Here is a 27273-nt window from a genome sequence, read left to right as displayed (position 1 = left end):
GATTAACAGAAACCTAATTCAAGAAAAGAGCCACAAACTGAAAAAAAAAAAATAAATGAGTTTCTTTACTCACCAATACCAGGCTCGGTGGATCAGAGATCCATATCAAAGCACACCATCTGATCACCTGAAATTTACATATTCTGAAAAAAATCTCAAAATTGTCCATAGAAAAAAAATAAAACACAAAAATGAAGGGGTCATATGGAGGTTCAGATTCAAAACAGTCCTCAAAGTGTAGATGATAACAGAACTGTATCTTCAAAAGTTCAAGGCAGGAGGAAGGAAGGGTCTCAGAACATGGGGGGGTTAGAGGAAGAGTGTACTTTCCAGCAGTTCCTTAGCACCAAATTTCAAAAGCTGGAAGACTGCTCCTTGATGAGGGAAGTAACTAAGGGAACCCACTGAAATTCAATACTGGAGAATAAAGAAAACCACAGACACAGAACATTGGAAAGTGTGAATATAATATAAGAAAAAAATATATTAGAGATGTGCCAGCTTGGCTGGCATTAATATGGCAGGGAAAGTGGAACACGGGTAGAGAGAGAGGAATTGTAGCAGAACAAGAAGAAAAATGGATTGGGGTAATCTGTGGAATACAGAGGGAGGCTGATCGTAATGAACCCAGAGTCAGTGGGAAAAGATTTTGAGTGAAAAGCAACCAAAATCACTTGGCCCACTGGCAGTAGTTCAGAAGGAAATGGGGTCACCAGTATGAGAACCAATAAAAGTGCTGCACAGCCACAAGCAGAGGCAGGAGACTGGGAACTCATGAAGGAAGCTGCCAGCTGCCCAACTCTTGAGTCTTGGAGTCTTCCTGGACCAGTGTGACTGAAATAGGCACACAAAAAAAATTGTGCCTGGTACATAAAGGCTCCAGATACAGGAGAGGGAGCGCCCTTTGTTGCTGGTGCCCCAGGTGTCCAGCAGAATTTGGCATCTCTCCATCAACAGGGGGCATGGACTAATCTCAAATATCCACTGACAGAGTTCCAAGGGTCACCCAAGACCAAACCCCAGCTACTGGCACTTCTAATTTAGAATTCTGCACTAGGCCCACTATAAGAATATACAATTTGTCAGCATTCACCAGTCTATCCCACCCTATACTGGGAGATGGGAAACAGATCTACAAGCTCCTAGGCACAACAGGTAGCAGTTAGGTAAGGAAAACAAAGATGTTGGACCTAACAACCCCAGCCCTTGACTTGAGGATTACAGAGCCCAAAAATAAATACATCAGAAGGAAATTAAAGGGATATAAATAGGAAAAGAAAAAGTCAAATTCTCACTGTTTGTTGATGACATGATCCTGTATCTAGAAGATCCTAAAAATTCCATCAGAAGATTTCCATAACTGAAAACGAATTCAGCAAAGTAGCAGGATAGAAGATCAACATACAAAAATCAATAGTTTTGCTATACTCCAACAGTGATTCTGCTAAGAAATAAATCAGGAAAACTATCCCATTCACAATAAACTCCAAAAAATGAAATACTTAGGAATTAATCTAAACAAGAAAGTGAAAGAGCTCTACAATGAAAATTATGTATCATGGAAGAAAGAAACTCAAGAAGACCTTGGAAGATGGAAAGACCTCTTATATTCTTGGATAAGTAGAATATTGTCAAAGGTTATACTATCAAAAGCAATATACAGATTCAATGCAATCTCCATCAAAATATCAATAACATTCTTCACAGAACTAGAAAAACACCATCCCTAAATTCATTTGGAAGAATAAGAGACCCATAATATTAAAATCCATCCTGAGCAAGGATGCAGGAGGCATCAATCAAAATACCTCATTTCAAATTATATTATAGAGTTATAGTAAAAAAAACCAGCATGGTTTTGGCATCAAACTAGGCACATAGACCAATGGAATAGAAGACACAGAGAAAAATGCAAATATTTAGTCATCTGATACATGAAAAATATGCCAAAAATACATGTTGGAAAAAAAGATAGCCTTTGTAACAAATGGTGTTTGGAAAACTGGATATTCATATGTACAAAAATAAAAGTAGATCCCTTTTTCTCATCCTGCACAAAAGTCAAATAAAAGTAGATTAAAGACTAAGGAATTAGATCAGAAATTTTCCAACTCTTCAAAGAAAACATAGGGTCAACACACCATCATACTGGTGCAGGCACTGACTTCTTTAGCAAGACCCCTAAAGCTCAAGAAATAAAAGAATCAATAAGTGGAATTACATCAAATTAAAAAGCTTCTACACAGCAATGGGAACAATTAAGAACATTAAGAGATAGTCTACAGAATGGGAGAAGATCTTTGCCAGCTATTCCTCTGACACAGGATTAATATTGAGACTATAAAAAACTCAAAAATTTTAACACCAAAAATACAAAGAACCCAATTAATAAATTAGCAAAGACCTAGGTAGACATTTCTTAAAAGAAGAAACAAATGCCAAACAAATATGTGAATAAATGTGGGACATCTCTAGCAATCAGGGAAATACAAATCAAAACTACACCAATCACTAACTCCCCCCACCCTCCCCCTTATGTGTCATCATCCACTTATCAGCGAGATCATTCGTCCTTTAATTTTTTGAGATTGGCTTATCTCACTTAGCATGATGGTCTCCAATTCCATCCATTTGCCATAATTTTATCGTTCTTTATGGCAGAGTAATATTCCATTGTATAGTTTACAATAAAAAAAAAAAAAAAAAAACTACACCAATCTCTGCCACTCTTTCTTCAGGGTCCCTGTGCTAGAGGTACAGCCGTGCTCCCACTGCCTACATCCCTTGGGCCTTCACTAGCGCCCCCTCCCAGAGCTAGTTCGCACCACGGCAGCCACCCAGACTACTGCCTTCCTCGGTAGCTATGTCCTTCCAGGTCTGTGTTCTCATCCTCCTACTGCAGGATGTTCAGTGGCCTGGGCACTGTGAGTCAGTCAAGCTCCAGTTGGAACTACAATACCACATCCACCTGCACCTACAGCCTGGGCAGGGTGCTGTGCCCCAGCACCAGCTGCAGCCTATATGCCTGCTCCCTGGGCAGTGCATATGTCATGTGCTCCTTGGTCATGCACCTATGGAGTAGCACGCCTGGGGTGTGACTAAAACAGGACTTGGTGGACTTCTCAATAGCCAATGCCATCAATACCAAATTTGAGAAAACCTGCACCAATGAGAAGGTGGAGCTGCAGGAGCTAACTGACCACTGCCAACTCTATTGACAAGGTGTGCTTCCTGGAACAGCAGAACAAGATCCTGCTAGCCAAGCTCAAACAGCTTAAAGGCCAGGGCAAGTTGCATTTTGGGGACCTCTAGGAGGAGGAGAAGGAGATCCAAGAGTTGCACTGGCAGGTGAACCAGCTCACCAATGACAAGGCCCATGTGGGAGTGGAGTGCGACAATCTGACCAAGGACATCATGTGGCTCCCACAGAAATTGCAGAGAGATGCTTTACCGAAAGGAAGCCAAGAGCACCCTGCAATCTTTCAAACAGGATGTTGACAATGCACCTCTAGCATGCCTTGACCTTGAACATAAAGTTGAATCCTGGCAAGAAGAGATTACCTTTTTGAAGAAACTACATGATAAGATACACATTCAGGAACAGCATGTTCAAATTGATGTGGTTGTTTCTAAGCCTGATCTCACAGCTGCCCTGTGTGATGTACGTTAACAGTATGAAAGTGTGACTGTCGAGAAGATTCAGGAGGCAGAAGAAAGGTACAAGTCCAATTTTGCTGATCTCACTGAGGAATAACTAACTCTAAGCCAGGCAAAGCAGGAATCGAATGAGTACTGGAGACAGATCCTGTCTCTCACCTGAGAAGTGGATGTGCTTAAAGGAACTAATGAGTCCCTGGAACACCAGATGTGTGAAATGGAAGAGAACTTTGTTGTGGAAGCTGCTAACTCCAAGACACTATTGGCCATCTGCAGGATGAGATTCAGAACATCAAGGAAGAAATGGCTTGTCATCTTTGTGAATACCAAGACCTGCTCAATGTTAAGATGGCTCTTGACATTGAGATTGCCACCTACAGGAAGCTGCTGGAAGGTAAGAACAGGATTTCTCTGCTCTTCTCAACTTTTCCTCCCTGAACCTGAGGGAAACTAATCTGCCTTCAGTCCCTCTGGTTGACACCCACTCAAAAACAACACTTTTAATTAAGATGGCTGAAACAAGAGATGGACGGGTTATCAACAAAATTTCTCAGCATCATGATGATCTTGAATAAAAACTGAATATACCCAGTGCAGCAGTATATTATCAGCAAGAAAAATAAGAAATTCCTATCTTAAAGAAACAGCTTTCAAGTGCTTTTCTGTAGTTTAGCAGGAGCACAAGATAGATTTGGAATAGGAATAAGCTCTAGTTCTTAACAACCAACACTCCTAAAAGATTTAGGAAAAAAGTTCACGACATAATCTGGTTTACAAAGAAGTCTTATGCTAGACTACTTTTTATAAAGTATTTTTGAATGCCATGAAAACTTTTTTTCCAGCAAAAAAAAAAAAAAAACTTTACTCATACTTCATCTCATACCTGTAAGAATATTAATTGTCAAGAAATCAAATAGTAATGAATATTTGCAAGAATGTGGAGGGCCAGGGACACTCATACATTGTTAGTGGGACAGCAAATTAGTACAACCACTCTGGAAAGCAGTATGGAGATTACTCAAGAAACTAGGAGTGGAACCACCATATGATCCACCTATCCCACTCCTTGGCATTTATCCAAAAGGAGTAAAATCAGCATATTACAGTGATACAGTCATATGAATGTTTATAGCAGCAAAATTCACAATAGCCAAATTGGAACCAGCCCAGATGCCTGTCAAAGGATGAAAAGATAAAAGAAAATATAGTATATATACACAATAGAGTTTTACTCAGCCATAAAGAATAATGAAATTGTGACATTTTCTGGTAAATGAATGGAAATGAAGAATATCACGCTAAGTAAAATAATTCAGACACAGAAAACCAAGGGTTGAATATTTTCTCTCACCTGTTGGAAGATAGAGCTAAAAGGGAAAAAAGAGGAGGGACTGGATAGCACAAAGATAGAGGGAAGATCAGTGGAATACAAGGAGATTAAGAGGAAGAGAAAAGGGATGGGAAAGGGAAGGAAATGCAGAAAACAAAATCATGCTATATGGCAGGAAACTTCAATTTATATGTAAAAAACTCAATAAATAAATAAAGGAACAAACATATGATCAACAGAGTAGAGAAAGGAGACTAGGAAGAGGCAGAAGGGAAGGGGAAGACAAGGGAATAGGAACTAAAATGGAATAAGTCAAATTCCATGCACACATGACTTTCAAAATCAACCCAACTAATATATGTAAGTATAATGTGCTAATAAAAAAAATCTAAAAACAAAAAAGAAAGAAGGAAGGAAGAAGGAAGGTGAGAAGAGGAAGACCAGGAAGAAAAATAACAAAGATGTTAAGTGACTCTATTTAATGTTTTATAGATGTTATTGAATAAAATAAAGTTCAAGGGAAATTATTTCCAGGCTATAATTCAATACCCAAAAGTATCAATTAAGTGTGATGGTAGAATAAATATCTTTTCATACATGAAGGTCTCAAAAAATTTACCTTCCATGCACTTACTATGGATGCTGCTGGAATATGTGGTATATTGGAAACAAGGAAATAAACCAAGCAATGGGAAATAAGAGCCACTAACCTGAAGAGCAAACAAAGTAGAGGGAAAACAATCTATAGGAGGGAGACTCTAGCTGAATAGCAGACCAAAAGAGCCACAATTCCAGATGGTACAATAGAGATTAGAGGAATCTGGGAGAGAGGAATCCAAGATGAAATCGGTAGATTTAAATTAAAAGCAGGGAGTTGGTGAACGAATTATTGATAAATATGCAGAAAACTAAGCAAATGAGAACACAAAATCCAAAGGAAATCAAAAACTTGTAAAATAAAGAAGACATAACATAGTATGCTCCAGGGCCAAGCCATGAATAACATTTATACATTTATACAACTGTAATTCAAATATTATTATCTATGTGAAAGTTGAGATATATACATACTGGGAGGATGAGGGAAATGTGTGTGTGTGTGTGTACACACGTGATTATAAAAACATTAAATCTTCACCTCCCATTTTAAAAGCATAATATGGTAAAACTAAAAAGTAATAGTATATATGATATTTAGAGAAAAATAAAAGTAAATAGTTAAAAACTTCAGGTAAAATACTTTTAAAGTGTTTGTCACTGAGGAATGTGAAATGTAGTGCCTAAAAAGAGCTGGTGTTTTACATAAACCCTATAAAGTTACTTTCAAGATGGCAAATAAAGAAGGCCTAAAAGGGGGATCTGGGAGTGGCAATCTACTGAAAACAAATGATTCAAAAGCTAGTTAAGAAGTATAATCACTCTTACTTACTGAAGAAACATAAATATCCTGCCTAAGATTCCTGACTAAATAGAAGTAATTGTTAGCTGAGGAAAAGTAAAGGAGTTCTATATCTGGGAGGCCCGAGAGATAGTGGAAACATGAAGTTTAGTTTTAGACAAGTTTCACTTAAGGTCCCTTTGGGATATCTATGTGCAGATGTTTGTTAACATTGAACTTTACAATGAATAATACAATAACCATTAGTGAAACTAATGGCTGGAGGTGACAGATGGACTTCAAAAAACTGCGGATTATACAAAAATGCATTAAAATATAAAACGACTAGAAACAAGAAGAGATCTCAAATCAATAATCTAAGGTGCTACCTTAAGAAAAATTAAAAAAATGAAGCAAGCAGGAGGAAGAAAACAGTAAGGATAAGAGCACGTATTGATAAAATTGCAAACAGAAATACCACAAAAAAGCCTGGTGTGGTGGCTCATGCCTGTAATCCCAGAGATGTGGGAGGCTGAGGCAGAAGGACTGCAGGTTGAAGACCAGTCTCAGGAATTTAGTGAGGCCCTAAGCAGCTTAGCTAGATTCTGTCTCAAAATAAAATATAACAAAGGACTGAAATGTGGCCCAGTGGCTAAGTGCCCCTGGGTTCGACCCTCAAAATGAACAATCCAAAAAACTAGCAAACAAAACAAAACAAAACCAAAAAACCCACAGAGAAAAATCAAAATCAATGAAACAAAAGGCTAATTCTTTGAGGAAAAAAAAAACAGTAAAATTAATTAAGCTCTTTTATCTAGGCAGGATAAAAAATAAACATAAATCATCAGTATCAGGAAAGAAACAGGGTACATACCAGTACATATCCTACAGATATTACAAAGATAAAAAGGAAATTCTAGTAGCAATTGTATACTTATAAATTAAACAACTTGGTAAAAATAATCCACCATTTTATGACAATTCAACCAATTAGTAATCTAAATTGTCCTAGAATCATTAAAGAAACTGAATTTGTAGTTTAAAAGCTCCATAAAAAAAGAAATAACCAGGTCCGAAAAAGTTTAAATGGAGAACTCTGCCAAACATTTAAAGAGGAATTAACACCAATTCTTCACAAACCCTTCTAAAAAATAGAGGGCAGTATTACCTTAATAACAAAACCAGGTAAAAACCAGTAGAAGACAAGAAAATCTTAGACCAATAAATGTCAAGAACATTCAAAAAATCTCTTATATAAAAGAGTCGCAAACCAAACCCAACAACGTATAAAAGGAATTATAAACCATGACCAAGTAGAATATATTCCATATATATAAAGCTGACTTAGCATTTGAAACCTATTACTATAAACCACCACAGAAATTAAAGAAGTAAAATCATATGTCAATTAATACAGCAAAAGCATTTGACAAAATATAGTACTTTTTCATAAAAAAAAAAGTTTCAACAAGTTAGGGACAGAGGTGAAGTACCTGATATCGATAAAGATCATCCAGAAAAAAAAAAAAAAAAAAAACAGCTCTTGGGCACAGGGGCACATGCCTGTAATCCCAGCTACTTAGGAGGCTGAGGCAGGAGGAACACGAGTTCAAGATGAGCCTAGGCAACTTAGTGATATTCTGTCTCAAAATTTAAAAAAGGGGTGCTATGCATGCAGCTCAGTGGTAGAGCACTTGCCTAGGATGTGCAAGGCCTTGGGTTCAATCCCCACTACTGTGCACAAGCAAGCACACATAAGTTCACACATGTGGACAGACACACGCACACACACACACACACACACACAAACACAAATCACCTACAGCTAACATCAGTCTTAAGAGAAAGACTTCCCACCTAAGACCAGGAACAAAGCAAGGATGTGTTTTTTTATCTCTCTTATTTGGCAGTTTACTGGAAAAGTTCTAGACAGTGCGAAAAGGCAAGAAAAACAAATAAATGGCAGATGGACTGGAAAGGAAGAAATAGCACAATACCTATGTGTAGACATCATAACTACCTAGCTAGAAAATCCCAAGGAGTTCACAAGGAATTCCTAGAACTAAGAAGTGAATTTAGCAAGTTAAAAGAATATAAGCTCAACACACAAAAATTGTTTTTATATATTAACAGTGAATATGTGAAATGCAATACCACTTATAATTACTATAAAGAAAATGAAGTACAATGGTATAAAGTCTAACAAAACATGTATGTAATATGGGTGATGAAAATTATGAAAGGCTGATGAAAGAAATCAGAGAAGACCTAAATTTCGAGACACACCACGTTCATGGATGAGAAGGCTCACATCATAACAAATATGCTAATTCTCCCCAAAATTGATCTATAGTTAAAATGTAATTCCTATCAATTCCCAGGAAAATTTTGTGGAAAGGCAAAGGAACTAAAATAATTTTAAAAATTTTGACAGAGAACTGAGTTGAAGGAATTTCTCTACCAAAAATTAACCTATTAAGTCCCAAATTTTCAATTCTGCAAACATAATATTCAAAAATTATTTGAAGTTACCATAGTGGTATATTTTTGAGTAATTTTTTGTATAGGTGTTCCATACCTGGGATGATGGGACAAAGTGGGTTAAGGCTTATTATAAATTATACTAATGATGACACTGGTTATGGGAAAGACACATAAATCCATGGAACAGAGACCTCAGAGAAAGACTCCAACAAATATACTGAACTGATTTTGGACAAAGATGCAAAAACAATTCATCTGAGCAAGGATAGCCTTTTCAACATATGGTATTAGAACAACTGAATATCCACAGGGGAGGGAGACCTTAGTCTAAACTTCATATCTTTCATGAAATTAAATAAAAACATTTTCTTAATCCGTTCATCAGTTGAAGGGCACCTAAGTTGGTTCATAGCTTGGCTACTGTGAACTGAACTGCTATAAACATTGATGTGGCTGTGACACTGTAGTATGCTGATTATAATTCCTTTGGGTATATACCAAGGAGTGGGATAACTGGGTCCCACTGATGATTCCAATCTAAGTTTTCTGGGTAATCACCATACTGCTTTCCAGAGTGGTTGTAAGAATTTGCAGTCCCACCAGCAATGTATGAGTGTAGCCTTTCCCCATATCCTCCCCAACATTTACTGTTACTTGTATTCTTGATTGTTGCCATTCTGACTGGAGTGAGATGAAATCTCAGTGTGGTATATATACACAATGGAATATTACTCAGTCATAAAGAAAGATTTTATGACATTTTCCTGTAAATGGAATGATCTGGAGACTATCATGCTAAGTGAAATAAGTCAATCCCAAAAAACCAAAGGTTGAATATTCTCTCTGATATGTGGATGCTAACATAAAACAAGAGGGGAATAGAAGTTCAGTGGATTAAACAAAGGTGAATGAAGGGAAGTGATGGGTGATAAGAATAGGAAAGAGTGAAATGAATCTGACACAACTTTCATATATACAGACATGAATACACCATAATGAATCTTCACATCATGTACAACCACAAGACTGGGATCCTAATTAGAGTAAGATATAGTCCATATTTGTGTAATTAGTTAAAATACACTCTACTGTCATGTATATCTAAAAAGAACAAATAAAATTTAAAAATAAATTTAAAAAAACAGATCACAGTCTTATATGTAAAATGACAAAACTTGTAAAATTAAACATACAAAAATATCTTGGGGATAAAGAAATAGGCAAAAAGTTCTTAGAGCTGACCCCAAAAGCATAATATATAAAAATAAAAACATTGATAAAGTGAATTCCATCAAATTGAAAAACTTTTGTTCTGTGAACTACCATGATCAGAAGATGAATACATAAGCTACAGACTAGGAGAAAGTATTTGCAAATCACCAATCTGACAACAGACTTGCATCCAGAATATGTGAACAAATCTTAAAACTCTTAAAGAAAAAAAAATGATTAAAATGGGCAAAAGACATGAACAAACATTTCCATGAACAGAATATACTGATGGCAAGTAATCACAAGAAACAATTTTAACATCATTAAACATCAAGGAAATGGAAATTAAAACTGCAATGATATCACTACACATCCATTACAGTGTTAAAATAAAAAATGAAAACATCAAATACTTGTAAGGACACAGACAAAATGTATCACTCAAACACTACTGATGGGAATGTAAAATGGTACAGCCACTCTGGAAACAGTGTGATAGTTTCTTATAAAACTAAGTGTGCAGGCTGGGGTTGTGGCTCAGTGGTAGAGTGCTTGCCTAGCAAGTGTGAGGCACTGGGTTCAATTCTCAGCACCACATGCAAGTGTTGTACCATTCGGCCAGACCGCCAGCCCTCAGATAAATCTGGAAATTATGCTAAATGAATAACAAAAGGCCAATCCCCAAAGAATACATGCTGCATGATGCTATTTATAGAATATGTCAAAATGAAATAAAAAATTAGGAGCAGAAAATAGCTTAGTGGTTTCCAGGAGTTAGAAATTTGGTGATAGGGGGATATGATGGGAGGGAAGGAGGTGTGATGATAAAAGGGAATGTGAGGAAACTTGGAGGTATGAAACTGTTCTGTATCTCGACTATGGTGATGGATATAAAAACCTACATGTTATAAAACTATAGAGAATTGAATATATACACAAATGCAAGTAAAACTGGAGAAATAAATGAATGATTGTTAAGTTGTATCAATGTCAAGGTCCTGATTGTGAAATCATACTACAGTTTTGTAAAGGGTTATCAATGAGGAAAACAAGGTAAATAATAAAAGGACTTTTATGGTTTTTCTTAAAATTGCATGTGAATCTACAATTACCTCAATAAAAATTTTAATCCAAAAAATGACCAACACATACATAAATGAAGTTTTGACTTGTTTTAGTCAGCTTTTTGCTGCTGACTAAAAACCTGACAAGAACAATTAGAGGAGGAAAAGTTTATTTTGGGGTTCACAGGTTCAGAGATCTTAGTCCATAGACAGCCAACTTCATTGCTCTGGGTCCGAAAGGTGGCAGAACATCATGGGAGAAGGGCGTGGTGGAGGAAAGTGGCTCAGGACATGGCACCAGGAAAGAGGGAGAAGGGAAGGGAGGAGAGGGAGGAGAGGGAGCGGGGAGAGGGGCTTCTACTCTCAGGAAGAAAAAATATATACTTCGAAGGCATGCCTCAGGTAGGAGGACCCTACACCCTATCTGCCTACAGTTACCACCCAATTAATCCCTATCAGGGAATTAATGCACTGATTAAGTTAAGGTTCTCATAACCCAATCATTTCACCTCTATATCTTCTTGCACTGTCTCACACATCACTTTTGGGGTACACCTCACATCTAAACCAGAACATTTTTTTCTAGAAATTTCAGCTCAATATGCAAGCAATATTACCACAAATTTATATCAGGCAACAGTTCTATCAAAACTGTTTTCTTAACTGCTTGACAGGGTCGGTCATTTCTCAGCTTTTCAATATATGCTTCTTCATTGTTTCTTGCTGTCTACTAAACCAATGACATATTTTAAAGTTTTAGCTACTGTAAAATCAATTTTATGTAGTAGGTTAGGCTACTATTTAAAAACAATCTTGAAAATTTGGAAATTTTATATACTTAAGTCCATTTCTCATTCTGAAAGGGAATGAGGGAGAGAGAGGAGATATGGAGAACATGGGTATGTATAGAGAAAAGAAGGGAAGAAGAACAGTATCTTCCCACTAGTCATAACTACTTTTAAGAAGATACCCAATTTGTTAAAATTAAAGTAACAATAAATGTAATTGAGTTCTTACTGGTAACTAATATCTGCTAGGAGAAAAAGAGTGCTTAGAGAGAAATACAACTCCCATCTTGGTCACAAGAATTCACATCCTGATCTTACAATTGGTACAGTAAGTTGGTGACAAGGCATTCTGCTTGTGTACAGCCCTGTTCTTCACCCAAAATTAATTTAAAAACACATTTGAGGAAGGGATGCCAAAAGAAAGATGGTGAAAGTATCCCAAATTCTTGGAGGCAGGCAGCAGTGGCAGGGTCAAGACAGTACAATAATTACATCCTTATGTGGTCTTTATTCACTCATCCTGTGGCAACATTATTCAAGTCTCACTTTAAATCCTTCCTCTCCCAGGAAACCAACTAAAGATGTTTTCCTTCCTTTACCACATGCCACCGCTTCATTGTGTACCTGTTCAAAGCAGAGGTGCTGTTGATGTTTCTACCTGCTACACTAAGTAGCACAGTTCCTTAAGCGCACAGTAGGTGCTCTGGATTTACAGTCACAACTACTCTGTGGCTTTGACCTGCATCTAAAATAATACCTTCCAATTATAAAGTATTGCAGCTTTATTTCAAAAAGTAGATTCCTCTTTTTTTGACACAATACCTTTATTTTACTTTTTTAAATTTATTCTTATGTTTTGCTGAGGATCAAACCCAGTGCTTCACACGTTAGGCAAGCGCTCTACCACTGAGCCACAACCCCAGCCTGCACTTCAGCTTTCAAAATGCCTACACAGACTACTTCATTTGATTTCCATGATATTCTGGGATAAAGCAGTAATTGAAAATACAAGGTTAAGTAACTCTCCAAAGGCCAAAACTAAGGAGAATTGATATTAGGTCTTATATCTTTAGACTTCCATGTAACAGTGCTTACTCTATTACAGGGCATCTGTTTGTCAGATGCTGTGAAATTTCTGAATAAATACCATACACTGTATGAATTATGTATTTAAATATCTTATTGAACATCATTAATATGTGTAATGAATACATGTTAGGTCAAAATAAAATAAAAGTACTATGTTGAACTAATAATTGCCACCACAGCATAACACTATTTGTTGTTCCTTCAAACACTGAATTTCTCAGAATAACACTAGCATATCTGATTCCATCTGGGGAGGTTTAGTTGGTGACATATCATCAGGTTATTTTATCTTTGAGATGGCCATTCAGTATGGGCCCCAAAACAGCACTGTGTGAGGCTCCGATGTAGTAGTTAGTTAGTTACCAACAGAAAGAATATTGCTTTGCAGAAAAATCTGTCTTTCCTACAAACAATATAAATTCTGCTATTTGGAAGTGATGTAAATTATGTTACATATAATTCATCTGGGGAGGCTCTCCAGCTTGAGGAAATTCACTTGGGCACAAAATGTACATAAGTAGGATTAGTGAGAAATCTAATTTTGCAGATGTATTGAGTGTATTTCAAATCTGGATTTACATATAGAAAAGGAAGTTTGGGAAGTGGAGTTCTGAGAATATTAACCATCACACACTTTCCTAACAGGAACTGAAGACTCACTTAATTCTAATCTTAGTAGCCTAATCTAACCTACAAGAAGTTCTTTAGAATCAAGGGACAGAAGTGTGACAATGACTCTATTTTGTCTGTAAAGGGGAGCACAGATGAGCAAAAGTGCTCATTAAACAATGTTAGAACATAAAATACTTTTCAATTAACTGCAGTGGGAAGAGGCAAGTGTCTCTGTTGAGCTTAAGAGACACTATAAGTGAGCCTCATAACAGAGGTGTCTTTGTGCTGTTGCCACATCTCTGGCAGATCAAGAGCATTCAAATCTCAAGTATCTGAAGTAGAACTATACTCCAGAACAAGAAACGACCTCACCAATCAACTAATGTCACCGAGATTTCCCAAAGAATTTAAGGAAGAGAGGTAAAAGAACCAGTTTTGATTGATGTCTGATCAGTAAATCAGATTCCATTCTAGAAGATGAAAGAGAAAGAAGACACTCCAATTGGAATTCAAAGGCATCTTTTAGCATCTCAACATCTGATGGATTTTCAGATGAGAGAGCTAAAAGTGATTAATAAAATATTTTTAGAACCATTTATTGTCTGGACCGAAGTTTTAAAAAATCTCAAACACTGCTTTGGAAACTGAGTTATGGCTAGGCTTATATCTGTGTGTTCCTAATTGCATCATGACCACTGTCTTTGAAAAAAGTACTGCAGGTAGGGGAAGAGAGGAAGGGAGGGGAGGGAGGGGAGACAGAGAAAAGAAACAAACATCCTGAGCAGCAAGTAGTAATCAGCTTGTCAAGTGGTGTATCAGGACTTCTCTGGAGCCAATTCTTCCCAGAACCAGAATTGAGAATGAACAACCAGACTAGTTTGACCAAGATCACTTCATGTTGCAGACCTCTTATCCCCTGCCCCACTCCTTCCTCCATTCAAACCTAAAGCTCCCACCAGCACCTAGGAAAACAAGGACAAGGTGTTGGACTCCCTTTGCTTTCCCAATATGGCCATGTCTGAAAGTTTCCTTTCCTGCTTTTCACCATGAAAAATAAATCTAATTTTAAAACAATCCCATCAAATAATAAATATAACGTTAGGTAAAAATGAAGCATGATTATGACACACCACTCAGGGCTGGTTATCTAAGGCATTTTATGTAAGTTTGTCACATCATGCACAGTAGATAATTATGAATGATTTAAGTGAAAAAAAATAAGGTCAACAAAGACACCCAGTCTAGAACTAATGGGACTGTATTTTGGAAATATTATAAAATCTCTTATGGCATTTTTAGTTACTCTAAGGAGTAACTCCTTCTTCCTTAAATAGCTATCTATATGTTGTGAGTAGTTATGAAATAATTATGTAGTTCTATTCCACAAGAGACTACAATGATTATGGATGAAATATATTTTAGTCTTGATGCTTTGGGATACTTTGTGAAAGAAGTAAAATGCAATGAAAATATTCACTAAACTTTCAAATAATGACTAGTGTAAGACTTTCTACTGCCTGTTTCTTTTTTGTGTGTTTGATAAATATTAATAAACAGGGTGATGGTTTGTCATATGATGCAACAGAAAATGCCTATTCTTCACTCCACCTCTCCCCTCTGAGAGAAGTAACTCCACATACTAAAAATGAATAACAAATTGGCTCAGATGGATTGCCAACTCTGTCATAAGTGGTCCCAGAAGAGCTGGAGTTGCTGCAGTTTCAGTGACTGCCAACTCAGAAGACAGATGTATGACTGCAGCATTGCCATGAAGAATACCTCGAAATAATGCTGTAAATTTTTACAAAGAAAGGTAAGAGCCAGAACTGGTGTTTGACGATGCCTATTACCAACTCCCAATGACCTATACTCATCATGAGGAAAAGAAGCATAAACACTCTCAAACAATGGATAAGTATCAAATTTGAAAACTGGTCATTACCTGCACATGTTCAGACATTCCTTAATTTAATAATGACTGACTCCTTTCTATCTCAGTCCCATCACTGGGACTGGTTCAATATAGGTAAGAGGAAGAAAGGGGCTTGGTTCTCTATAACTTGCTCACAGATATCTAAATGTTGATTGGACAGTATAATAAGTAACATACTTGAGGTATAATGCCCAATTTCAAAATCACTTTTAATTTTCCTTTTAAATAAAATCAATTAACACGTAGTTTTAGGTTCACTGCAATATTGAGTAGAAGGTATAGAGATTTTCCATATACTCCGGACTGCTGAAATGGTGTGCAGAAATCTCCAGTCACCACCCTCTTCCAGAATCACAAGGGATAGGGAGGGAGGGGGAGAGGAGAAGGGTAGAGAGAAAGAGGGGGGGAGGGGGAGAGGGGAAGAGTGGGGGAGAGAGAGAGACAGAGAGAGAGAGAGACAGAGAGATAGAGAAGAAACATCCTGAGCAGCAAGTGGAACTCAGTCCCTCAAGTGACATATATTTTTTTGCCCTCACAAACACACAACCTCCCCTACTAACAAGATCCTATACCGGGGTGGTACATTTGTTATAAATGATAAGCCTACATTAACAAAGCATTATTACCCAAAGTCCATAGTTTACATGAAAGATCACTTTTGGTGTTGTTTATTCTTTAGACTTTGGCAAATGTATAATGATATGTAGCCATCATTCAATAATGGTACATCCTACAAAATATTTTCAGTGTTCTAAAAATCCTCCATGTTCTGCCTATTCTTCCCCCTTCCCACCAATGATCTTTTTACCATCTCTATAGTTTTGCTTTTTCCAGAATGTCAGAATCATACAGCATATAGCCTTTGGGCATTAGCTTCTTTCACTTAGTAATATACATCAAAATCACTTTTAAAGAGCTGATTCTTTTCAGTTAAATATGTAATTCTATTAGTATATCAGTTGATGTTTTATGATGGAAAAAATTTGTGCCAACATTACAGATATTAAATCATAAAAACATTTCCCAGAAACCTTTTAAAATGAAGATTTGACTTTATATACAAAATTTCTCTTTAGCAAAATATGAGTGTATGTATTGCCAAAATAACACATTCATTAGTTTTTCTATATTATCTCAACGTGAATAAATGGATTTATCTGATCTTAGACCCTTTCAGCAGACATGATCCAATTAACTATTAAAAAACAAAATAAAATAACAAATAAAACCCCTCTTAGTATAATTAAACCCTGTCATGCTCCAATTCTTGATCATGTCATTTCCTGATATGAAAAGGAAAGGCTCATTGGGTGGGAATGGCAAAAAGAAGTGTGCAGTATCAAGAATTACCAGGCTGCCCAGCATGGTGAACACACACTTATAATCCCAGGGACTTAGGAGGCTGAAGCAGGAGGATCACAAGTTCAAAATCAGCTTGAGCCACTTAAGGAGAACCTGTCTCAAAATAAAAAAGGGCTGGGTATGTAGCTTCATGGTAATAATGTCCCTGGGTTCAATCTATAGCAGCACCCCACCAAAAAATTTAAAAAAATAAAAAGAATTATGAGGCCTTTTCCTATTCTTCAGCATGACCTTCCTTGCTTGCTTCAGTTAAGAACCTACACAAAATCTCATTGCCTCTTCAGTTCAAATTAATTTTTAGCAGAAAAGCAATTCCCAGTAATCATTACTCTCTATTGTCTTAGTCTTATTACCTGTTTTGACTGAGAGCTTTACCCAGATACCCAAAACTCATACCCCAAATTATTATCGTACTTTTAAACCTTTGTCCTCTACTGATAGGTGCATGAATAAGATTTCTTTTTTATATCAAGTGATGCCTACCTACATTCGAATTGTTTTAAAATCATATCAGAAGAAATAACACATCTAGTAATAAGAAAATATGGATCCTGTCCCTAGCTCTGCCACTAATTGGCTGTGAAATGTTTTTTTTAAAAAACTATTTATACTTATTTACTTATTTTGCAGAGCTGAGGATCAACCCCAGGGCCTCGTACATACTAGGCAAGCACAATTAAGCTACATCCCCAGCCCTGCTGGGTTTTTTTTTTTTAATAATTGTGTTCTTTTATAACCTTTATTTTACTTATTTTTATGTGGTGCTGAGGATCGAACCCAGTGCCTCACATGTACTAGGCAAGCACCCTACCACTGAGCCACAACCCCAGCCCTAGATGTGTGTTCTGAGTTACAATTTCTTCATTTATATAAAGTAAGTCCCTTGCAATACCAACAACCTTAATTTTATAAAGGAGACACTGGATGAAAGCCTTGAGATTTCATTTATGACAAAGAGGAACCCTGCCAAGAAAAAAATCACTGCAATTTTTCTTTATAATCCAAATTACCTTTTCACATCCCCCTCCACTCTGCCCAAGAATCATTGTTCAATGGAGAAAAGCATGTAACAGGGATATTTTGTATAATCTCATTCCTTAGTGTTTTCCTGTTATTGACATTCTCCCATATCACAGTTGTTTTTACAGCTTATCTAGATGAGTTTTAATGATAGTTTATCTGGAACTATCTTCTCAAGACCTAATTTAATAGCTACCTTTTGAACCCCACGACCTTTCTTTTCTCTCTCCCCCACCTCATGTACATAGTAAATTTTGATAACCAGTAACCAGTTCTGCCACTACCATTCACTGTCTACCTAACACAGGACCAGGTTCAAAGGTGCTTCTTTTAATCCCTACAAAATATCTAAAAGGTAGATATTATCCCTCATTTTAAAAATAAGGGTATAGACTCAGAGACCAAGTAAAAAGTAAGGTGTACAACTATGAAGTGTTAATTCCTTGACTTGAATCCTATATCTGACTCCGAAATTCCTTCTCATCAGATAATTTAAACAAATGAATATTAACACTATTTAACTTCCCTCTGATGATTCTAAACACAGTTTAGGAAGGGATAAGATATTTATTTCTCTAACACAGGAGAGAAGAACATAAAGATGAATAATAATGTAGGTACGTCTGGAAAGGGAAAGAAGCTAAAGAAGTTCATTGCTGCTGACCTCTATTCATGCAGAGAATGAGGAACTCATAATTCTAAGAAAAATTATATTATTTTAAGGCCACATCTTGAAAATAATAACTGATTTCATAACTAGTTCTCATTTACCTCAATTCCTACAGTCTCATCATATTCCATATTTAGGCAAAGTCTTTAAAAAATGGCTTTCCAAAATTTTAATTTTAAATTTGTAGGAAAGTTGAAAGAATAGTCAAAATCACATACTTGAATACCTTTCACCAAGATTAACCAGGTGTTACCATTTTGCCACAAATTACTAAATGTCTTTCTCTTCACAAATGGTTTTGGCTGAACCACTTGGAAGTAAACTACAGACATGAAAATCCTCTAAATAATGTAGCCTGCATTTTTTAAGAAAAATGGTTATTTTCCTACAGAACCATCATACCTAGGAAAATGAGCAGTTCCTTAATATCATTTAATATATATTCCATGTAGGTTAACGTGGTACACTTAATTGTTATGTCTGTTTTCTATCTCTCTCTCTCTCTCTCTCTCTCTCAGTACTTGGGATCAAACCTAGGGCCTTGCATGCATTAGGCAAGTGCTCTACCACTGAGCCATATCTCAAGCCCTATGCCTGATCATCCTAAGATAACCTAAGATCATCCCCTTAAAATTTTTGTTTTGAATTTTTTGTTTCCCATGACTGACATTCTAAAGAGTCCAAGCCAATTATTTTTTCAATGTCTTGCACACAGAATGTCTCATTTTTTCTTGAATTAGATTAATGTAAAACATTTTGGTAAGAATCTTACATATGTGATATTGTGTACTTCTTATCATGTCAAGCCAAGAGGCACATTATGTCAAGTTACCCCACCACTGGTGAAACCAAATTTCATCATTTCACTAAAGTGGTGCATGCCACAAAGCTCTTCTTGTAAAGGCATATATTTTATTTGGAATTATTAAGTAACCAGTAGAGTGATACTTTTGAGACAACATAAATAAGCTGTTCCCCAACAATCTTGAATTCAATAGTTTTAGCATCCACTGATGATGCTTGCCTGAATCAACTGTTATATTTGGGCTGTAAAGTGGTGATTTTTCCTCACTGAATTGTACAACTAAAATGCTGAGTTTTATGGAATATAAATTATGCATCAATAAAACTTTTTTTAATTAACTCAGTAACTTGCAGTCTGTATTTGGTCTACTTCCTGCTCATCTACATTTCTGGCAAGGAATGACTGACAGGTGAAATATTTTATACATGAAGCAGGATATTCAAGATCAAGGTGAACTTAAGAAAAGTGTTCTGCTGATTTTTTTATGGTGGTTTTTGAATTCTATCATTTCTTCTATAATTATTAGTTGGTGTACTTTTGTAAAGACATTCCCTTTTACTTCTCATTACTCTCTCTTTTTCTTGGATTATCATTGTGAACTCATGGATTTTTTTCCTCCTTCAACATATTATAATCTATTACTTTTGTTATTCTTTTTCATGTTCAAAATATACTAATGTGTCAGCAGGAATCCCTTGAAATATAATCTTGTGTCCTGATAAAAGCTCATTAGTCATTTAACCATGTTTGCTTCCTTGAACAAAAAGTACTTTCCTTGCCTGAGACCCAAGATCAGATAGTTAAAAAGACTTGATTCCTTTTTGTGGGAATGGTATTTAGAAACCAAGATCTAGGTACTGGTTATGCTTATTGGTACCGAGGAGCCTTTCATTGCTCCTAGTCCCTGTCTATATAGAGAACGAAGGAATAAAACTATTTGTAACTCAAATTTATAATACAAATATAAAAGGAAAGAAAAATACTAGTATCTCTTTTATATTTCAATGAAAACAGTAATTTTTATTATCAGTAATATACATATACATTTGCTTTATTCTACCATAAAATGTAGCGACTTTGGTATCGTAATTTAAAACTAACAATATTCTATTAAGAAAGAATAAAAAAAGTTCTATTTTGTTTTTGGTATTGTAGATTGAATCCAGTGGCACTCTACCACTGGCCTATAACCCCAGTCCTTTTTCATTTATTATCTTTTTAAATTTTGAGACAGGGCCTTGCTAAGTTGCTTAGGGCTTTGCTTAATTGCTGAAGCTGGCCTTCAACTTGTAATCCTCCTGCCTCAGCTTCCCCAATCACTGGGATTACCAGCATGCACCACTATGCAAGGCTCTATTAAGAAAGTTTAAGATTTCTCTGCAGTTCTTTTCAGATAACATCCTTGTAAGAATGTACTATCAAGAACATTATGTTCATAAGTTATCTGAATTGAGTCATTGTTATAATTATATGCCTCTGTTTGGTCTCAGTATATATTCCATGTTAGTATTTGTCTTTCTTCCAATTAATTTTGGCTTAATTATAATTTTTTAGTATATAAAATATTTACATGATTCCCAAATCAAAAACTGTATAAAAGGTATACTTCAGAGAAGTCCCGAGTCTATCCCCATTCCCTACATCTCATTCCTATCCACCATGTATTTTCATTAATTTCCAGATAATTCTTCAGAACCAATGGTAGGCATAAGTTAAGCGATACCCCTAAAACTGAGCTATTATGTAAGTGTGGTCATGGAGCACACAAGATGACTTGTAATACATTATCATAAACAGGGTCTTATATATGAATAAATTCTAACCTGAATTCTGGTTAATCCACTGCAGAGAGTCCAGATGAGCATTCAGAATTTTGCAGATCTGTTGGAGCTAAAAACATACCCAATACTTTTAGATTATGATTATGTTGATATGGTCAACAAAAAAAATAAACTGAAATTAGGAAGTGACTTTTATTTTTTCCAGTAAGACAAGGACTGAGAATAGACTAAATATTAATTAATTTTTGTTTATTTTGCTATTTCATATTTGGAATGTTTATCACCTTTATATATTAGTACAACCTACTTAACTTTTTAACTGTCAAGAATTACATTCCTACAATTCAATAAGAAACTGCCTACTATGGTACAAAAATAAAGAACATTAAGAGACATTTCATAAGAAAAGAAATTCATATAAAAAATTTGAAAAGCAGTATTTATCAATCAAATCAGTATTTTTTAAATGGTAGTACTCAATTGTCAAGTACAGATGGAATATCTGTTATCCAAAATGTTTTAAGAATTGGATTTTTTTTTTAATTTTGAAAGCTCTGCATATTACACAATGTGATATCTTAGAGATGGGATCCAAGTCTAGATTCATTTATGTTTCATATATACCTCATACACATAGCCTGAAGGTAATTTTATGCAACATTTTATTATGCCTGTGTTTTATTTTCTTGTTTGTTTGCACTGCTAGACCTTGAATTGAGGGTGTTATGTATACTAGGCAAGCACTGTACCACTGAGCTACTACATCCCCAGTCCAGCTATATATTTGTTTTGATTGTGACACATCCCATGAGGTCAGGTGTGGAATTTTTCACTTTTAGTGACATATCAGCACTCAAAAGTTTTGGATTTTGAAGCATTTAAGATTTCAAATTTTCACATTAGGAATGCTCAATTTATATGTGAGAAAAATGTGTACATTAATATACTGTCAATGGTAATATAAATTTACTCAACCTTTTAAAATACACATTTCTTTAACATAAATCAAAGTTTAAATAGTCATACCTTTTCAATTGGTATATTGTATCTATTTCCAGGAGTCTATGCAGAAAAAATAATCAAATCTAAATATAAGTGATCAGTACAGGGCTATTTTATATTGACCCAAAATTGGAAAAAAATATCTCTACCAATTAAGAAATGATTTAATATATTATGATAGTCTTCTCTGATGAAAATATCCTAAAACTATTAAAACTTTGGGAAAACACCATGAAACAATAAAGACAGAAAGCAAAAATGTATACAGGTATGTTTCCAGTGTTATTTAAAACAAAAGAAGCATTTTTTACCAGCATAGCAAAATGACTAGGAAGAAATACACTAATATAATAGTAGGTTGCTGGTAATATAGGTGATTTAATTCCCTTCATGTATTTTGTGAGAAAATATACCTGAATAAGATAATAATAGGGATTCACTTAATAAAAATTTTAATTAAACATTAGGTGGTCTCTCCCATCCCTACCCTACTCCCTTCCCTCCAACTCTGTCAAAAGAAAAGGGAAATAAAAACAGGTTAATTCCCTCACTGTGAAAAGGAAAATACAGTTACTAATTTTATACCCTTATATATGGCCCACTATAACAAAGCTTTGTTGATGGATACAATAAATTATTTTCAGTAATATTATTGTTCAGAAAGTGTTTTTTCCTGCTTCCTGTCCAATGCTTTATGAACAGAAAGAAAAAAAGGGATGAGTTGTTGAAGATCTCTTGCTTCTTTTGTCCTGCTATCAAGTAGTAATTACGCTTTAACTCATTCATTGTAAACATCCCAATCACCCCTGCCAGGAAATACAAAAACAAAAAGAATCAAACAATTCACTATCTATTACTAAAATAAAACAAAGCAATACTGGGCTTAGGAGAGAAAAAGGATGAAGATAGGATTACAGTAACCTTTTACTTGCTCTGTTGAGAACACTCCTCTAATATTAATTCAACAGAGGGATTAGACACCAGCTCTGCTTCGTTCATGTCTAAATCTGCATGTATTTATCTATGCATCAAAATTCTATTACAACAAAACAATTTTAAATTTTGGAATCACAATGATGACTAATATATCATTAGAAGAAAAACTACTTGGTTAGCCTTTGATCATTTGTGTGAATATAGGGAGATGGCAGCATGGGTAATCCCCGACTAATTTATATTTGTCTCTGTTCAACTTTAGATTCACCTAGAGTAGAGAATGGCATAATTTTCGTAGCTGGAAGGGACTTAAAGATCATTTATTCTATCCTTGACCTTTTGCAAAAGAAGGGGCCAAGAACCAGAGAGATTACGTGACTTAAAGAAAATTCTAATACTTTCTCAACTATAACATGCTCTTTATAATTAAAAAAGTTAGTAGTATGTATGTGGTAAAGAGTTGTCTGTTTATAATTGGACAAAAAGCTTACTAAAGAATAATCATCACTTGTATATATGTCATTCATTCTCATCTACCCAGACCTTTACCCTACTCCTAGTTATAATTAACTGATAAAAAGTATAATAGGAGCTCCCACAATGTGTGATTCCTCTGACTATTACGGATGTAGGGGTAAAAAAGGACTCCATTTAGCTGCTAAGACAATAGGGAAAGGCAGAGGAAATAAACTAATTAGAATATAGAAAAATAAAAACTAGAATTCTTTCTTAACATCTAATGAATTCACAGCATCTCTATTCTAACTGAAGCCTCAGCTGTATTTCTGCATGATATAATGCATTTATATTATGAGCTAAGTAGTATTTTATGGGGCAGGTAGGAACCTAATAACCACATTTATCAAATTTTCTATGAATAAATATATGTTTTAAGTACCAAGAGTTAACTCCAGATTTTTAAGATATAACCTACTCATAAATTAAGGATTGCCTGAATATGTCTAAGAGACCTAAATATATCTACTCACATTTATATGAGAACATAAATACATATGTAAAAAGAAGAATAAACCAGATGATGAGTAAGTGAACAGAAAAGTATAGGGAAACATATTTAATTATGCAAACAAGGGAGAAAACCCTGAAAATATCAAGAGAAAAGAGTAATTTTTTCAACTTCCTGGGAATAACCACAAAAATTTCAAAATTATTTCTGCTTCTAAATATCTCTAGCCCCACTAACCACACCCAAGTGCTCCATACGTCTAGATGCAGATAAGGAGCACTATTATGAAGGACAGACTGTGACTAACTAAAAAAATCTATAGAATGGTAATTTACTACATCCTGACTGTCTGAATATATAAAGCAAAAAACACACCTGATCAGTAGTGGCAGCAGGACTTCCAAATGTGTTCAGGTGACCAGTAATGTCCGTGAGATCTTGAGACATTTGTTTCAGCTGAGCATCTATAGTTTCTGCTAATTTGTAACTGCAAGGACAGGTAAAATAAATTAACAAGAAATGTTTTCCCTATATCTATTATTATTTACATACGAAGATACTACTGCCAACTGGATTTGCCCCAATTTCCCTACTTTCTCAGAGGGTATCAGTTATGACTAATGGCACATTTTTCATGGATGCAATATTCATCACCATATTGTAATCAGATTTCGAAGGTAAAAGTTTTTATCTGCCTTGCCATTATTTTACTTTCACCTATTTACCATGTTGCTAATACTCTGGTGAGCAAAGAACTCTTTGTTTTTTCTTCCAATACTAGGGTTTTAAGCCAGGGCCTCACACATGCTAGGCAAATGTTGTACCACTGAGCTATATCCCCAGTCTCAGAAGAACTCTTTTTAATGTCGGAACACATATGTAGGACATTTAGATATATAAAAGAAGTTCAAGTTTAGCAATTTTCAAGAAATGCTGAGATGTCTTCAATGGTCATAAATACAAAGATTTCCAAAGTAAAACCTCATATAAATATATTCCACCAGGCTACAAAAGCTATTTTGTGAAATGAGTTTTATAACAATAAAAGACAGATAAATCTAAGTTCATGACAAATTGATTAGTGGCCTACATTTTCAACATATCCACCCAAACTATTTACTACGTACACACACACACACACACACACACACACACACACACACACACTTAACCTTGCCAATAAATGTTTACAAGAATTAAAGTGGCCAGAGAATTTTCAACCTTAATGTCTTTAAAAATTAAAAGACTCAATTAGATTTACTGGTAACCATCTGGCCTTTCTGTGCTAAAGTACTTACAGATTGCCTAAATTGTTGAGGATTATGGTTAAATATTTATCACAATATAAATGTGACTACAAAAGAGCAATTAGGAATTAATGTTACAAATATTTTTTCAAAGTACAGTTAAGATCTTATGAACAAAAATATAACTGTGTCAAAAAAGGTAGAACACATAGAAAACAACAAGGAAAGAAGGAAGGAGGGAAGGAAGGAAGGAAGGAAGGAAAAGAGAATGAGGGAGAGGATTGATCAACAAAGGCTGAAATACAAAAGAAGGAAAAGAATTAGGGACAGTACAAATTAGCTGAACTTACCACATTTAATGTCCCTACAAAAAAAGTTAACTTGAAAGCCTTTTAAAAATGAGTTCATCTGGGTGCAGTAGCATGCACCTATAGTCTGAGTTCCTCAGGAGGCTGAGGCAGGAGGATTGCTTGACCCAGGAGTTTCAAGGTCAGCCTGGGCAACATAGCAAGTCCTCATCTCAAAAAATAAAACAAAAACAACTCAGTCTTAACTCACTAATAAGCCATTGATAAAATGATATCAATTTAGATTATATAGTACATTTATTGAAGGTCTCCTTACACTTCTTAAATTGAACTGATCACCAAATCTCAGTTCCAGAGGGATGAAGTTACTCTGGGAACGCTAGCAATGAACTGACAGAAGGTAAAGACTGAATAGTACAGTAAATATACCTACCCTGAGACATTGATGAAAATCATTCCAATTTTGAAACTCATATAGTTTACTCCCAGATTAATAAATTGCCTTTAAAACATCAAGTAATTTATCACTAAAGCAATTGCATGAACATTAGGTTTAGACAAGTCAATATAATAGGAGACCATAAGTATTCTACAATACTTTGACACCACACAAATAAAATTTTTATTTCTAATTTAAGAACAAACTTGACAAATATAAAAACTTTACAGTGGACATACATAAGCTTGAGATTAATAACAGTGTACAGAATGCTCTAAAACAAAACTGCCAAAACGATTTATTTTCAAATATCCAAAACAAAGCCCACTAAACAAACAACTTGATAAATGTCAACTGTAAGAATTTCTCCGTTTCTACTCTGCCTTCCATGATTTTTGGAATGCTCGTAATAGGTAACTTGTTCCCCATTCCTCAATATTTATTCGGTTACTTACATCCTCTCATACTCCTTATCTTCGTGCTGTAGATAATCAGCCTCACTTTGGTCCTTCACAGTCTTCTCTAAAGGAGTCAAAAGATCTTCTAGTTCTCTCTGTTGTGACAGGATAAAATCTAATTCTTGTTCCAACCTGAATAAAACAAGTCAATAAAAGAGGGAACTTGAACTAACAAAATAAATATCACAAGGTGAAAATATGAAAAATAAAAGATAGTTCTTTGCTCTTCAACCAAAGAAATCGAAGGTTCTACCTTTTCTGATCCAGTTTCACTTTTTCCACTTCTCCATGTAAAATAGAAATCTTTGAAGAGAAATAAGAATAAAATAGCATAAATATTTGAATTTACTCAATAACCTCAGAGCAATATTAATGTTCCCATATACACCTCAAATATGAAATAGTTCCTAATTAAAGGCACTTATTACCTAAGGAAAATATTTTTAAGCCGCTTGCCAACATTGTAACAGAAAATTAACCACAAGACACAAGTCTATTCTCTTGTGTTCGTTTGAAAATACTTGTACGATGCAGGTAGATTAATGAGAATATCTTCTTACCTCCTTACTATTCTCCATCAGTGTGCGGTCCCAAGCATTGACCCGGGTGGCCTGACGAAGAAAGTACTTTTCTTGATCTTCTAGCTCAAGGCTCCACTTGTTTATCAGACCATCCAGCTGACCATATGTCATCACTGGTGTTATTATTGAACTAAATAAATGAAAGAAAGC

The 27273-nt window shown here is 35.3% G+C and overlaps 1 protein-coding gene and 1 pseudogene across 3 annotated transcripts in view; one reads left to right on the top strand and one right to left on the bottom strand.

Annotated features, from left to right (window-relative positions):
• NUP62CL (nucleoporin 62 C-terminal like) overlaps positions 1 to 27273 on the bottom strand; it is a 75723-nt gene that overhangs the window by 5623 nt on the left and 42827 nt on the right. For both annotated transcript variants that reach the window (XM_079124970.1, XM_079124969.1), the window contains exons 4-8: positions 27103 to 27253; positions 26796 to 26845; positions 26540 to 26674; positions 24466 to 24577; positions 21228 to 21294 (exon numbers count right to left, since the gene is read on the bottom strand). In XM_079124970.1, coding sequence (XP_078981096.1) covers positions 21228 to 21294; positions 24466 to 24577; positions 26540 to 26674; positions 26796 to 26845; positions 27103 to 27253 — 515 coding nt within the window. The remainder of the gene's footprint in view (positions 1 to 21227; positions 21295 to 24465; positions 24578 to 26539; positions 26675 to 26795; positions 26846 to 27102; positions 27254 to 27273) is intronic.
• LOC306651080 (vimentin-like) lies at positions 718 to 4474 on the top strand (annotated as a pseudogene). Its single transcript has 2 exons — positions 718 to 830; positions 2876 to 4474. The product of its transcript is annotated as a vimentin-like (transcript).

Source organism: Sciurus vulgaris (assembly GCF_902686455.1).
Source record: "Sciurus vulgaris genome assembly, chromosome: X".
Taxonomy (NCBI): Eukaryota; Metazoa; Chordata; class Mammalia; order Rodentia; family Sciuridae; genus Sciurus; species Sciurus vulgaris.
The sequence above is the reverse complement of the archived record's forward strand: the minus strand, read 5'-3'. Positions and strand labels throughout refer to the sequence as shown.